General features: G+C 45.8%; 1 protein-coding gene and 1 long non-coding RNA gene across 8 annotated transcripts in view; one reads left to right on the forward strand and one right to left on the reverse strand.

The window, feature by feature from the left end:
• Positions 1-14,643, forward strand: part of nadsyn1 (NAD synthetase 1) — a 75,840-nt gene that overhangs the window by 16,251 nt on the left and 44,946 nt on the right. For all 7 annotated transcript variants that reach the window (XM_052063925.1, XM_052063923.1, XM_052063924.1 and 4 more), the window contains exon 2: positions 3,459-3,519. In XM_052063925.1, the coding sequence (XP_051919885.1) occupies positions 3,459-3,519 (61 nt within the window). The remainder of the gene's footprint in view (positions 1-3,458; positions 3,520-14,643) is intronic.
• Positions 8,129-11,838, reverse strand: LOC127599830 (uncharacterized). The gene is made up of 2 exons (XR_007962181.1): positions 11,663-11,838; positions 8,129-8,270 (listed from the first exon to the last, which is right to left on the reverse strand). It is a non-coding gene; the product is annotated as an uncharacterized LOC127599830 (long non-coding RNA).

Consider the following 14,643-nt stretch of genomic DNA (forward strand, 5'->3'; position numbering starts at 1 on the left):
TCTGAATGTCATTGAAGTCATCGTTGATTTACGTTTTCGGGGGCGGTCATTGAACGCCTCTCGAGCAGAAGGCAGAGACCGAGAAGGAGAAAGACGTCCCCGTAGTTGCTTGAGCTTATAAGATGTATGTTTTAGAACCAACACAACAGGTCTCATCGTATTGTACGGCCGCAGAAACTGTTTCTGCGGCATAATTTTTGACAGAAGAAATAGATCAGCTAATTCAAGCAGAGACACTTAGTTTTTCATTACAAGTTATCTGCGTGTTTATTTTTTTGGGGCTTGTTTTACATACAGGTATTCTAATTTATGTTTTGTTGAGGTTTGGATTGATTCTTTGCTGTTTCACTTTAAATTTGAATACAAAAATAAAGGAAAAATCAACATATCATCAATGCTTTTATCCTTATGTGTACTGATCTCTCGATACAGCTCTCGGTTTGTATATACATGCTGTATTCACTCTTGCATATTTTTATATCAATTTTCTCATATTCATAATAAATACTACATTTCATTACTACATTTAATCAGTTGTTCAACGTAATTCTGATGTATTGCTATATGTTAGAAATATATCAAATTTATCAGTTTAACTCTAATTTGTGTAGATTTTTTTTGGACTGATCTTTTGATTTTGTTTTGGAACTCGACAAACGATTTACTCATTTTCAGGTCCGTTTCGAAATTATTCCACAGATTGACACCTACGACTGATACACTCCTTTGCTTGATGTTTGTTCTTGTTTTCGATTTTTTGGATAGGTTTGTACCCCTTGGATTATAACAACTTTCTCTAATTTCAAAAAGCTTCTGGATGTTTTGGCAAAGGAGGTTATTATGTACTTTGTACATTAATTTGGGCATGTACCAGCACTGATTCTGATTGCAAGGAATGTCGGCGCTATTTGACTGTTGTTGCTGGACATCCCCGGGGCAGCATTTTTTACAGCCCCTTTTTGTTTCGCGGAAATCTCTGTGCTGTTGGACAGTCTATGCCAGGGATCTCCAACGCCGGGCCTAAAGGGCTACTGTCATGCCTGTTTTCCAGCTCTACCAAGAGCAACACACCTGATTCAAATAATAAGGATCATTCAAATGCTGCTTCAGAGCTGGTTGGTGAGCTGATCGTTTAAATCAGGGGTGCCCAGTAGGTCGATCCTGATCTACCGATAGATCTCAGACAGGTCCCAAGTAGATCTGAGGAGTGTCGAGGAGAAAAAAAACAAACAACTATTTGTGTGTCTTTGTACATGTTAGTAATATATTTTTTGGGTTAATGTACACTGCACCCTAATCATCTTATCAGTCTAATTTTCACCAAAAAAGTATTTAAAAAATAAAATAAAGCAGGTAAATCTTGAATTTACGGTGGAGTGTGATTACGTCACCGGAGGTTGTTAGCTGTCAGCAGTCTGCAATTGCAGCTTGTGATCAGAACTATTGCGCTCTATCTTTTATCGTCATTATTCTCATTCAGAGTTTGCTTCGTGTACAATTCACTGAGGGCACGGGCAAAGAATAGGAATCTTGGAAGGCCCAGGGAAGCACTTAAAAACGGTACGTGTGAGCTATGATAGTTAACATGCTGTAAAAGTGCGTCGTATGCCTCAGTTTCAGGCTGTTTATCATCAGGGCGTGTGTGTGTGTGTGAGAGAGTGTGTGCGTGTGTGTGTGCGTGTGTGCATGCGTGCGCGCGTGCCGGTAATGGTAGATCCCGGGAGGTTAGTTGATCGAAAAGTGGATCTTTGATCCAAAAAGTTTGGGCACCCCTGGTCTAAAGGGGTGTTCACACGGCAAGATTTGGTCCGGTGCTCCGCCGGGGCTGCCCCAGTAGAGCGTTCACACGTGCAGATTAGCTCCGGCGTAGCCCCGTAAAAGAGCTTACACCGGACCAAATTTGATCCACCTCAGGGAGGTGGTTTAAAAATTTGCTCTGGAGCAAATGCTCGTTTGCGAAGCAGCACCGATGTAAATTTGCATGTGTGAACGCAACTGGGCTAAATTTGCTCCAAAGCAAATGCTTGTGAAGAGTACATACGGCAAGAATGTGTTGCTTTCGTGCTCTGTCGGACTTCCGTCATGTGTTTGTTTAATAACGACACAAGACTTGGCTGGTAACATATTTCCTTTTGTAGGAGACTGGACTGTCTCGGAGTGGTTTCTGTAGTTTGATCCTTTGTTGTGTGTTCACAACACCCCGCACCCCCATATAATTTATTTTGTGATTTCGTCTCTTGATTTTCTGTTTGGCGCATTATATGTTTGCTTTTCTGAGTGTCATTGAAGTCATCGTTGATTTACGTTTTCGGGGGCGGTCATTGAACGCCTCTCGAGCAGATGGCACTAGTGATGGAAATTCCGGCTCTTTACAATACAATACAATACATGCTGATTTATATAGCGCTTTCACAACAGCGGCAGCTGTAACAAAGCGCTTTACAAAAGCTCTACACTGATACGGTTGGATGGATGGCTCGTGCAGATGAGGAGAGAGGAGCGTCAGCGCTGAGCGTGGATGCGTATTTAGAATTGAGAATTGCTGCTTGGAAATGATATGGATTTATATGGGACAGGAGAAGTGAAGCAATCTCTTTTTTCGTCAATGGACGCTACAGCTTCTTGTTTACTTTCAACCTTAGCTTTTAGCGGACGTGTGCACATTTTGAGCATAACGTCTCTGATACACTGGTGAAAGGACTCTTTGATTCTCTCTTCTTTCATCTGGAACAGCTTCAAACAGCAACACTTCTGCAGGAAAAGTGGTTAAGGTTGCATGACTGTCCGTGTTTTATGTTATGTGTTGCGTTATATTATTTTGTTATTTTATGTTAACTGTTTGTTTGTGATGTTTATGTTAAGAAACCTGATTTGGGACGATGGCTGAAAACTAGCATTTATGCTAAAGGCGCATTTACACTGTTGTGTTGATGAATGTGCACTGTCCCAATGAAATAAATAAACAAATGAATACTCAAGTAACCATTTGAAGGATTATTTGATACTTGGCTCATTTTTCTGAAGTCGGAGAATTGCTGAGTATTTTGTAATTTGGAGCCACTCTACCAATCTCTTTTAAAGCTTAAATAGTATATGTCCAGTATATCACACATATACATTATTTTACACTTCCCACTGCCTCTGTACTGTAGAATTTGTCTTTGTTATTATAATATATTTCAATGTAAGCTTTAACTCGTAATCTTTCCAGTATTTTGTGAACATAGTTTTCCTGTGACACAATGCCCTTTGATGTCATATCAAGGTATGCCACCCCCCCTACCCCCTGCCTCCCAAACTGAATCTGGTGCAATTTCAAAAAGTCACTGAATCAAGATTACATTGAAAATGTAGGAAACATAAAGCAGAGCAAAACTGGAATGGAAAATTTGGAGTCCTTATCGTTGTCTTTATGTCTACTCGTCATTTGTCGATCTTTGTTCTTTGTCTTCCTACAGGTATTGAGATTGCTAAAGAAAATGGAGCCAAATACAGACTGGGCCCAGAGCTGGAAATTTGGTGAGATTTTTTTTAAAAGGCCCTTAATTTAATGTCATGTAATTGTGCTGTGCAATATGAACATTTTATCTTGATATACTGTAAAAAATTATACATCCTGATAATTGTGTATGCTTTCTTAGATTAAACAGAGTAAAATGAATAAAATATTAATAAAAATGAAATCAAATGCAAATATTCATTGGCGAAATAAATGTGGTTCAAAATAGCCAGTAGTGAAGTCAGTTTTCAAAAAATGCAATAAAACTGTAAAGATTTAAAATAAATACAAACCCAATTACATTTGATATTTTAAAGTTGTCATAAACGATGGAAACAAAATTGCTCTGCAACGCCACCTAGAGTGGCAAGGTAAAAAAGTATCCCGGTACGTTAGAGCTGCACCTATGAAAATTGGCAGGCACGTGTTGTACTCCAAGTACAAAAAACGTCCATTGCAGCGACTTTTTGCTCATATACAGGATCATAATTTAGCACACTTTCCCAACAGAGTTCATCCGATTTACTTCCAACTCACGACCTTAAGACCTAGGACAACAGCTGATTTTTTTTTTAGAGTTTTCGAAAAACTGTATTTTGGGTATGGGCCATTAAAATTTGCATTTAACATTTCATTTTCAATAAATGAGGAAATGCTTAATAATGCCCCTCCTCTTTTTGTTGAAAAAATCTTCAGAATCAGAATCATGTTTATTGGCCAAGTATGTAGAACACACAAGGAATTTGTCTCCGGTATAACACGTTGCATTAGTATTGTCATAAACAATGTGCAAAGTATCAAGCAGAGCTAAAGTGATCAGTGGTAGAATACAATACTATAACGGTAGTACAGTTGGTGCAGAAAATCATTGAACCATTTTAAAATGTCCAGTGACAAGAAGTGTGCAATTGTGCATATGTCCTTAAGCGCTGTGAAGTGTCTGGTGCGGTGGAGTATACGTCAGTGACTGTTTAGGGAGTTATGGCTAGAGGGAAGAAGCTGTTTAAGTGTCTGCCGGATTTGGTGCGCATGGATTGGGAGCGCCTGCCTGAGGGGAGTACCTGGAAAAGGTGGTGGGCAGGGTGCGGTTGATCCAGTAGGATTTTCCATGCCCTTGTTTTGATTCTTGCAGTGTGCAAGTCCTCAAGAGTGGGTACGGCGGTCGGTGCCAGTGATTTTTTTTCCACGACCTAACTGTCCGTTGAATTCGGATTTTGTCCTTTTTTTGTGACGGCACCAAAACGTAATGTAAGAACACAGGATTGATTCGATGACTGCTGTGTCGAACTGTTGTAGCACCTCCTGTGGCAGGCAATGTTTCCTCAGCAGCCTCAGGAAGTACATCCTCTGCTGGGCCCGTTTCAGGATAGAGTTGGTGTTGACCTCCCACTTAATGTCCTGGGAGACTGTGATTCCCAGGAACTTGAAGGGCAGTTGGATAGTGTGAGATGGAGCTGTGGTGAAGGATGTTTCCTGATGTCTTGAGCGTGTTCAGTCCGAGGTTGTGTCGGCTGCACCAGAGCTCCAGCTGCTCCGCTTGTCGGTACGCAGACTCGTCGCCGTCTTTGATGAGTCCGATGACCGTGGTATTGTCTGTGAACTTTATGAGTTCGACAGCTGGGCTTGTTGAGATGCAATCGTTTGTGTAGAGGGAGAAGAGCAGTGGAGAGAGGACGCATCCCTGTGGGGCTCCAGTGCTTGTGGTGCGTGTTGATGATGTTGTTCTTCCCAGTCTCACCTGTTGTGTCCGTCCTGTCAGGAAGCTGAGGATCCACTGGCAGATCGTTGGGGACACACTGAGCTGGAGAAGTTTGAGGGTGAGGGATTCCGGGATGATGGTGTTGAACGCAGAGCTGAAATCCACAAACAGGATCCTTGCGTAGGTCCCTGTGCTGTCGAGGTACTCGAGGATGTAGTGCAGGCCTATGTTGACTGCGTCCTCCACAGACCTGTTTTCCCGGTAGGCAAACTGAAGAGGGTCCAGCAGGGGTCCAGTTACGTTCTTTTGGTGGTTCAGCACAAGTCGTTCAAAGGACTTTATGACCACAGACGTAGGAGCGACAGGACTGTAGTCGTTCAGTTCCGATGTTGCCGATTTCTTGGGAACTGTGATGATGGTAGATTGTTTGAAGCAGGATGGGACCTCACACAGCTCCAGGGATCTGTTGAAGATTTGTGTAAAGACCGGAGCCAGCTGGTCAGCGCAGACTTTCAGGCAGGAGGGGGACACTTTGTCGGGTCCCGCAGCTTTCTTGATCTTCTGCTGCTTGAAGAGCCGTCTCACGTCCTGTTCGTGGATCTCTAGGGGAGAGAATGAGGGTGGGGGCGTAGATAGAGTAATTTCTGGTAGAGGTGGGTGTATGTGGGAAATGGGGGCGTCCTTTTCAAATCGGCAGAAAACATGTCAGCCAGACCCTTATTGTTCACTGTTTGGGGGGATGGGATTCAATAGTTTGTGATTGCTTTCAGGCCATTCCACACAATGCAGAGTCATTAGCAGAGAACTGTTTATTCAGCCTCTCTGCATAGCTTCTCTGTGCGATGTTAATTTCCTTTGTCAATTGCTTTCGGGCGTGTTTGTACAGTGCCCGATCACCACTTCTAAATACGGCCTCTTTCTCTTTTCTAAGTTGCCCGAGTTTGGGAGTGAACCATGGCTTGTTATTGTTGAAGGAGCAGAAGGACTTCGTTGGTTCACATATGTCCTCACAGAAACTGATGTATGACGTTACAGTGTCTGTGTATTCAGCCAGTCTGCCCGTTGAAGTTTCAAAGACGCCCCATTCAGTGCAGTCTAAGCATTCTTGTAGAGCTAGCTTTGCTTCATCGGTCCATTTCTTCACAGTCTTAACAACCGGTTTCACATATTTGAGTTTCTATCTGTATGTAGGTATTAAATGTATTAAATTGTTGTCAGAAAGAACCAATACTGCGCGGGTGATTGATCGGTATGAATTTTTGAGTGTTGTATAGCAGTGGTCTAGAATGTTGCCTTCTCTGGTGACAGTCGATGTGCTGCTTATATCTGGGAAGTTCACGGTTAAGATGTTATCTATTAAAATCGCCCAAAATAATCAGGGGTGACTCTGGATATTTTAGCTCGAGTTTGTTTACTTGTTCAGCTAGCGTTTGTAATGCCTTGTTAGCGTTAGCTTGTGGCGCAATGTAAACACCGACTAGTACAAAGGAGATGAACTCACGTGGCGAGTAGAATGGCTTGCAGTTTAAAGACAGCGACTCCAGGTTCGGGCTTTGTGCGTCGAGATTTGTGACATCAGTGCACCATTCTTCATTGATATAGAAGCAAATTCCACCACCTTTCAATTTCCCTGATAGCTCCGTGTCGCGATCGGCTCGGGGTAGGCGGAAGCCGGGTAGATGTAGCGCGGAATCCGGGTGGCGGTCACCGAGCCAGGTTTCAGTGAAGCAGTGCGCAGCAGAACGTGCAAAGGTTTTGTCGGTCTTTGTGAGAAAAAGTTCATCCATCTTGTTTCGCAGAGAACCTAGATTAGCAAGATGGATCGATGGGAGCGGGGTTCGAAAACCACGCCGCCCAAGCTTGACTAGCACGCCGGCTCGCTCCCCCCTTCACCGACGGCGTTTCCATGCTCCGTACAGCGCAGCCGCTCTGCTCGCTCCGAAAAACCTTGTGGATTTTCGTGTGCTGGTGTAAAAAGTCAGAGCGTAGACTCCCCAATGCTAAGCAACTTTTCCCTTGTGTAAGTAAGCTGCGTAGAAAATGACCTCGTGCCGGCCCCTGAAGACGAAAAAAATAATGTTATCCTTCGTCCTGAAATTCCAAACTTGATTGTTTTTTTCTCTTACCAGGTTAGCCAAATCTACCTCATCAGTGATACTTTTACAGTTTACCCCCAGCGACTCCCAGGGACTCGCTGATCAGAAAAGTATGTGTCCCATTATGCATTTAGAGAGTCCCAAATTTCAAATTCTCAAATGGTCTACTTATTCAATTGCAACAAAAACAACATACATTGATAATAGGTTTATTTCTTATAAACAAATGCTGCAAAATTTTTAATAATTCAGGCATACAAGATTAACAATGAACATCACCAGCTGTGTACTCCAGGTTTATTCAACAAAATAAATGGATCAAAATATGTTGTACGTATATGGCATCATGAATACAACATACCACAAAACCAGAGTATTTTTTCCAAAGATGAATTACTGGTAATCATTAATACAGGTAAGTATTGATGTGGCTTGATATCCTCTTCCCAAGATGATGCACGTGTAATCGACTATAAATTTGACGAAATAATTTAACACACGTCATCACGAGTTCTACCAACAGTTAACATTAGCATACACCTTGTGACGAATGTTTTATTCATAAAGTTACCATGCTACAAACATTAAATTATAGAATAACCAATACTGTTTCATAATATTTTTCATAGCGACTAGCCTATACTGAAGATCTAATGACCAACTTGCCTCGGAATCGTGCCTCTCGTCGTATCTCGCGCTCATGTTCTGTGCATACGTCACAGGTGAGTTTAGTGATACGCCCTCCGGATGATTCATACGAGAAATCAGACTGGCATTCCCATTTCTTAAATGTCGTAATTAGTAGACCTTTGTGTGTTTTTTTTCACCGCCATCTCAAACTGTCATCCCCGCGATTCCTCAGTTTGTGGACTAAAATAGCAACCCACATGCACACATAATGTTATCTGTTTCGCCCCGCCAACACTGAAAACAAAACAAAACCAAAGTAAATTAGAAGAAACACACTCACACTCACCTCCGTGAGTCGTCACCTTACCGCGGTGGAGGGGTTTGTGTGTCCCAATGATCCTAGAAGCTAAGTTGTCTGGGGCTTAATGCCCCCTGGCAGGGTCACCCATGGCAAACAGGTTCTAGGTGAGGGGCCAGACAAAGCACGGCTCAAAGACCCCTTATGATGAGCAAAATATATGGACCAAGGTTTCCCTTGCCCGGACGCGGGTCACCGGGGCCCCCCTCTGGAGCCAGGCCTGGAGGTGGGGCTCGTTGGCAAGCGCCTGGTGGCCGGGCCTACACCCATGGGGCCCGGCCGGGCACAGCCCGAAGAGGCAACGTGGGTCCCCCTTCCCATGGGCTCACCACCCATGAGAGGGGCCAAAGGGGTCGGGTGCAATGTGAGCTGGGCGGCAGCCAAAGGCGGGGACCCTGGCGGTCCGATCCCCGGCTGCAGAAGCTAGCTCTTGGGACATGGAATGTCACCTCTCTGGCAGGGAAGGAGCCCGAGCTGGTGTGTGAGGCAGAGAATTTCCGACTGGATATAGTCGGACTTGCCTCCACACACAGCCTGGGTTCTGGTACCAGTTCTCTCGAGAGGGGTTGGACTCTCTTCCACTCTGGAGTTGCTCACGGTGAGAGGCGCAGAGCAGGTGTGGGCATACTCATTGCCCCCCGGCTCAGTGCCTGTACATTGGGGTTCACACCGGTAGACGAGAGGGTTGCCTCCCTCCGCCTGCGGGTGGGGGGACGGGTCCTGACTGTTGTTTGTGCATATGCACCAAACAGCAGCTCAGCATACCCACCCTTTTTGGAGTCCCTGGAGGGTGTGCTGGAGAGTACTCCTGCTGGGGACTCCCTTGTTCTGCTGGGGGACTTCAATGCTCACGTGGGCAATGACAGTGAGACCTGGAGGGGCGTGATTGGGAGGAACGGCCCCCCCGATCTGAACCCGAGTGGTGTTTTGTTATTGGACTTCTGTGCTCGTCACGGATTGTCCATAACGAACACCTTGTTCAAACATAAGGGTGTCCATATGTGCACTTGGCACCAGGATACTCTAGGCCGCAGTTCGATGATCGACTTTGTAGTTGTATCATCGGATTTGCGGCCGCATGTTCTGGACACTCGGGTGAAGAGAGGGGCGGAGCTGTCAACTGATCACCACCTGGTGGTGAGTAGGCTCCGATGGTGGGGGAAGATGCCGGTCCGTCCTGGCAGACCCAAACGTATAGTGAGGGTTTGTTGGGAGCGTCTGGCGGAATCCCCTGTCAGAAGGAGTTTCAACTCCCACCTCCGACAGAGCTTTTCCCATGTTCCGGGGGAGGCGGGGGACATTGAGCCCGAGTGGACCGTGTTCCGTGCCTCTATTGTTGAGGCGGCCAATCTGAGTTGTGGCCGTAAGGTGGTTGGTGCCTGTCGTGGCGGCAACCCCCGTACTCGCTGGTGGACACCAGCAGTAAGGGATGCCGTCAAGCTGAAGAAGGAGTCCTATCAAGCCTTTATGGCCTGTGGTACCCCAGAGGCAGCTGACAGGTATCGATTGGCCAAGCGGGCCGCGGCTTCGGTGGTCGCCGAGGCAAAAACCCGAGCGTGGGAAGAGTTCGGTGAGGCCATGGAAGCCGACTTCCGGACGGCTTCGAGGAAATTCTGGTCCACCATCCGACGTCTCAGGAGGGGGAAGCAGTGCACCACTAACACTGTGTACAGTGGGGATGGGGCGCTGCTGACTTCGACTCGGGACGTTGTGAACCGGTGGGCAGAGTACTTCGAAGACCTCCTCAACTCCACCAACACGCCTTCCTTGGAGGAAGCAGAGCCCGGGGACTCTGAGGTGGGCTCTCCTATCTCTGTGGTTGAAGTCACCGATGTTGTTAAAAAGCTCCTCGGTGGCAAGGCCCCAGGGGTGGATGAGATCCGCCCGGAGTTCCTCAAGGCTCTGGATGTTGTGGGGCTGTCCTGGTTGACACGCCTCTGCAACATCGCGTGGACAACAGGGAGAGTGCCTCTGGATTGGCAGACCGGGGTGGTAGTCCCTCTTTTTAAAAAGGGGGACCGGAGGGTGTGTTCCAACTACAGAGGGATCACACTCCTCAGCCTCCCTGGTAAGGTCTATTCAGGGGTGCTGGAGAGGAGGGTCCGTCAGGAAGTCGAGCCTCAGATTGAGGAGGAGCAGTGTGGTTTTCGTCCCGGCCGTGGAACAGTGGACCAGCTCTACACCCTTAGCAGGGTCCTTGAGGGTATGTGGGAATTCGCCCAACCAGTCTACATGTGTTTTGTGGACTTGGAGAAGGCGTTTGACCGTGTCCCTCGAGGAGTTCTGTGGGGGGTGCTTCGTGGGTATGGGGTACCGAACCCCCTGATACGGGCTGTTCGGTCACTATACCACCGATGTCAGAGTTTGGTTCGCATTGCCGGCAGTAAGTCGGAATCGTTTCCAGTGGAGGTAGGACTCCGCCAAGGCTGCCCTTTGTCGCCGATTCTGTTCATAACCTTTATGGACAGAATTTCTAGGCGCAGCCGAAGCGTTGAGGGGGTCCGTTTTGGGGGCCTCAGTATTTCATCCCTGCTTTTTGCAGATGATGTGGTGCTGTTGGCTCCTTCAAACGGGGCTCTCCAACTCTCACTGGAGCGTTTCGCAGCCGAGTGTGAAGCGGTTGGGATGAAAATCAGCACCTCCAAATCTGAAACCATGGTCCTCAGTCGGAAAAGGGTGGAGTGCCCACTCCGGGTCGGGGAGGAGATCTTACCCCAAGTGGAGGAGTTCAAGTATCTTGGGGTCTTGTTCACGAGTGGGGGTAGGAGGGAGCGGGAGATCGACAGGCGGATCGGTGCAGCGTCTGCTGTGATGCGGACGTTGTATCGGTCTGTCGTGGTGAAGAAGGAGCTGAGCCAAAAGGCGAAGCTCTCAATTTACCGGTCGATCTACGTCCCAACCCTCACCTATGGTCACGAGCTATGGGTCGTGACCGAAAGAACGAGATCCCGGATACAAGCGGCTGAAATGAGTTTTCTCCGCAGGGTGTCCGGGCTCTCCCTTAGAGATAAGGTGAGAAGCTCAGTCATCCGGGAGGGGCTCAGAGTCGAGCCGCTTCTCCTCCACATCGAGAGGAGCCAGATGAGGTGGCTTGGGCATCTGATTCGGATGCCTCCTGAGCGCCTCCCCGGTGAGGTGTTCCGGTCATGTCCCAACGGGAGAAGACCCAGAGGAAGACCCAGGACACGCTGGAGAGACTATGTCACCCAGCTGGCCTGGGAACGACTCGGGATCCCCCGGGGAGAGCTGGAAGAAGTAGCTAGGGAGAGGGAAGTCTGGGCTTCCCTGCTAAAGCTGTTGCCCCCGCGACCCGGCCCCGGATAAGCGGTAGATGATGGATGGATGGATGGATGGATGGATGGATGGACACTCACACATACAGGCACAGTGAAATCGCGTTGATCACGCAGGAGAGATTCAATCGCGTACAGTCAACTCGTGTGCGGTGACTTTTATGGGAAACCATTTTTCTGTACCGTCAAAATGACGCCACGGAAACGACACGCTACCAATAAGGAACGTTACCCTGAAATCCTCAGGCCTGCCGTAGTTTTTTTTGTTTTGTTTTGACTGAGAAATTTTCTTGCATCCCAAAAACGCACATTATTTGGAACTGTGCGTCTCATGGGAAAAATATGCGTCTAGGACACGGGGACGCAGAGGTAACGAGATGGCTGCCTCATATTTGCTCAGAAAAGATGTTAAAACACGAGCTTTGTGATTTTTCGTGGAACGCTGTTGCTATGGCAGCTTGCAGTTCACCAAGAAAGCAAAGCTAATATTGAGAGTCTAAAATGCAATTTTTAACAAAGCAGCCTTGATTGTATATTTCACCTAGATTGAACATTTGGTGGTCTATTAAACAGCACAGGACCTACAAAAAAGTCTCTTGGAGCCATGTGCTAAAGCTGACAGGAAGTCCGCCATTTTACATATACTTGAACATTCGTCATTGCCATGACTATAAAAGCTGCTGAAACTTGCCTCACATGTTTACATCTTGTCAAAAATGTTTAGTGATTTTGCAACACAAAGTTTGTGAATTTTTGCGAAACGCTGTTGCCGTGGAAATTCATCAATAAAACCATGATATGGATGCATGAAAACTTTACACACAGATCAGGCCAGGGCTGTGAGTCCCCGTTAGAGCTGCTCTAAGCTGTAGTTGGAAATGGATTTGTGCAGCCAAGCCCTTTCCAAGTTTGCAAATAAAGGTTACATGATTGGAATGCATGCCCATTGTTAGTGCAGAATGGAGGAGTTTGAGAACACCTACACAAGCAGACGAACTGGAAAGGATTGGTAAAACTACTGTAATAAACTCACATCACCAGATGTATAACAACTTTCTGATCCTTATGGAATTACAGAGTTGGAGGAAGACATTTCAAAGTGGATAAGTGAAGATATCAAATGGCCAGATATTCATTGACTCATCACGGATTTGGTTGTGTTAAACATTAGAAATACTGCATGAGGTGTAGTTGAAAACGAGGCGACAGAGGAGATTCCATTGTACACCAGAATTAAAAAGAGACACCCTTTTTAACAAGCCAAAGCACATTTTTCTGAAAGGAACACAAATTAAACCTATGCACCGTGATCACATGGACAATATCGGAGACGATTTTCACATACATAGACAGAAGCCAATCACCAGTTAGCCCAGGAGTGGACAAACTTTTTGGCTCGGGGGCCGTATTGACTTTTAAAATTTCAGAAGGGTCAGCACGAGCTGACATAAAAAAACAAAAAACAAAACTCGTTACTTTTGCATGGTAGCTCATTGCTAAATGAGTTAGCTACCAGTACCTAGGTAGGCCTGCCATTACTCCATAATTCATGACAAGATGCTTCCTCGCGCAAGTTGCAGCCACTGTTCCAGTCTGGGAAGCAATGCTTGGTCGCCAATAGTGCAGGGTTAGTGAGACTAAACTGTTTTCTTACTGGCCAGTGGAGGAGCTCCGCGTCGCAAACACTCGCTCCACATGCAGTCCCATCGGGGAGCTCAACACCCTGCACTGCAAAAATTTTATGATTGCAGTGTCAACTTTCCAGCAAGAAAGAGCACCAATAAACTGTGATAAGGTCATAAGTGGTTTTGATAGGGTACAGTAGACACTTAGGTGGCCTGGAAATTTTTGTGGGGATGGTGTGCAAAATAAGTTCCGTCTACCATTTTTGGTGGTCAACTTGATGCTTCATGTCACATTTAAATATGCCCTCATTTGACCAATGAAAGTGCTAAGAAATTAAACTTTTTCAGAAACACGTTTGTCATCTCGTTTTTCAGGCCATGCCGTTACCCAACTGCAGTGTGTGGGTAAAAGATAAAAAAAATACAGTAAATTCCGGATTACAAGCAGCTACTTTTTTCCACACTTTCAACACTGCAGCGTGTAATATGAAGTGGCTTTTTAATTTTTCTTTTCCGACGCGGGAAAAACATGGACCAATAAAATGAATGAGTCTTTCACTGAGGTCCAACGAGATTGTATGACTAATCACAACCTCCGCTCTTTTTGCCGTAGCGGGGGAAAAATGTGTTCCCCGGCAACAGTTGAACAATAAAATGAATGAGTAGTACACAGGGGTCCAATGAAATTGTATGATTACCAGTCATCACAACTTCCTTATTTCAGTCTTTTTTCTAACCCCGATCAACATGGAGAATACCAGACGAAAAGCACATGATGCAGCTTTTAAATTAAAAGCGATCACTCTGGGAAAAAGGAAATCAAGCTGCTGCCTGTAATTTTGGCATCGAAGGTGGAGGCTCCGGCAAGAAGAATTGAGCCAGTGTAAAAAGACAACCAAAGCTTTTAAAGGTTTTAAAGGTGCGCCGTCGTGGTGTTATAGATTCATAAAATGATGAATAGACAGGCTTTTCTGTCTATTTGGGCACGCACGACGTTGTGTCAGTAGCTCCCTCCCAATTACGAGGACATCGCTCCACACATTCACACAAAGGTAGCGGAGAATTCCATCAGTCCAGATGAAATAATAAATATGGACGAAGACCCTCTGACAACATTTAATTTGCCTCTCACTCAGACTGTAATTATAAAAGCTGACACCCCCATCATACTGAAAAGAAGCGGCCACGAGAGAACACATTTTACCTGTGTTTTGAGCCGTGCAGCATCGGGCCTAAAGCTGCCAACGATTATCATTTTTAAGCGGCTGACTATAGGTTATATTTCATATATCTTTTCCCATTTATATGATTTGCATTATTCTATTTAAAGTCTAGTGGGCTGCAGTATTTCTCCTCGTAATTACACAAATGCACATCAAGATCTCTCTTTGTCTGGCCTTTTATTATGTGTTTCTGTGTAATTTCGTTGTGAAAAAGCATTTT

The sequence above is a fragment of the Hippocampus zosterae genome, chromosome 4, assembly GCF_025434085.1.
Source record: "Hippocampus zosterae strain Florida chromosome 4, ASM2543408v3, whole genome shotgun sequence".
NCBI classification, from domain to species: Eukaryota; Metazoa; Chordata; class Actinopteri; order Syngnathiformes; family Syngnathidae; genus Hippocampus; species Hippocampus zosterae.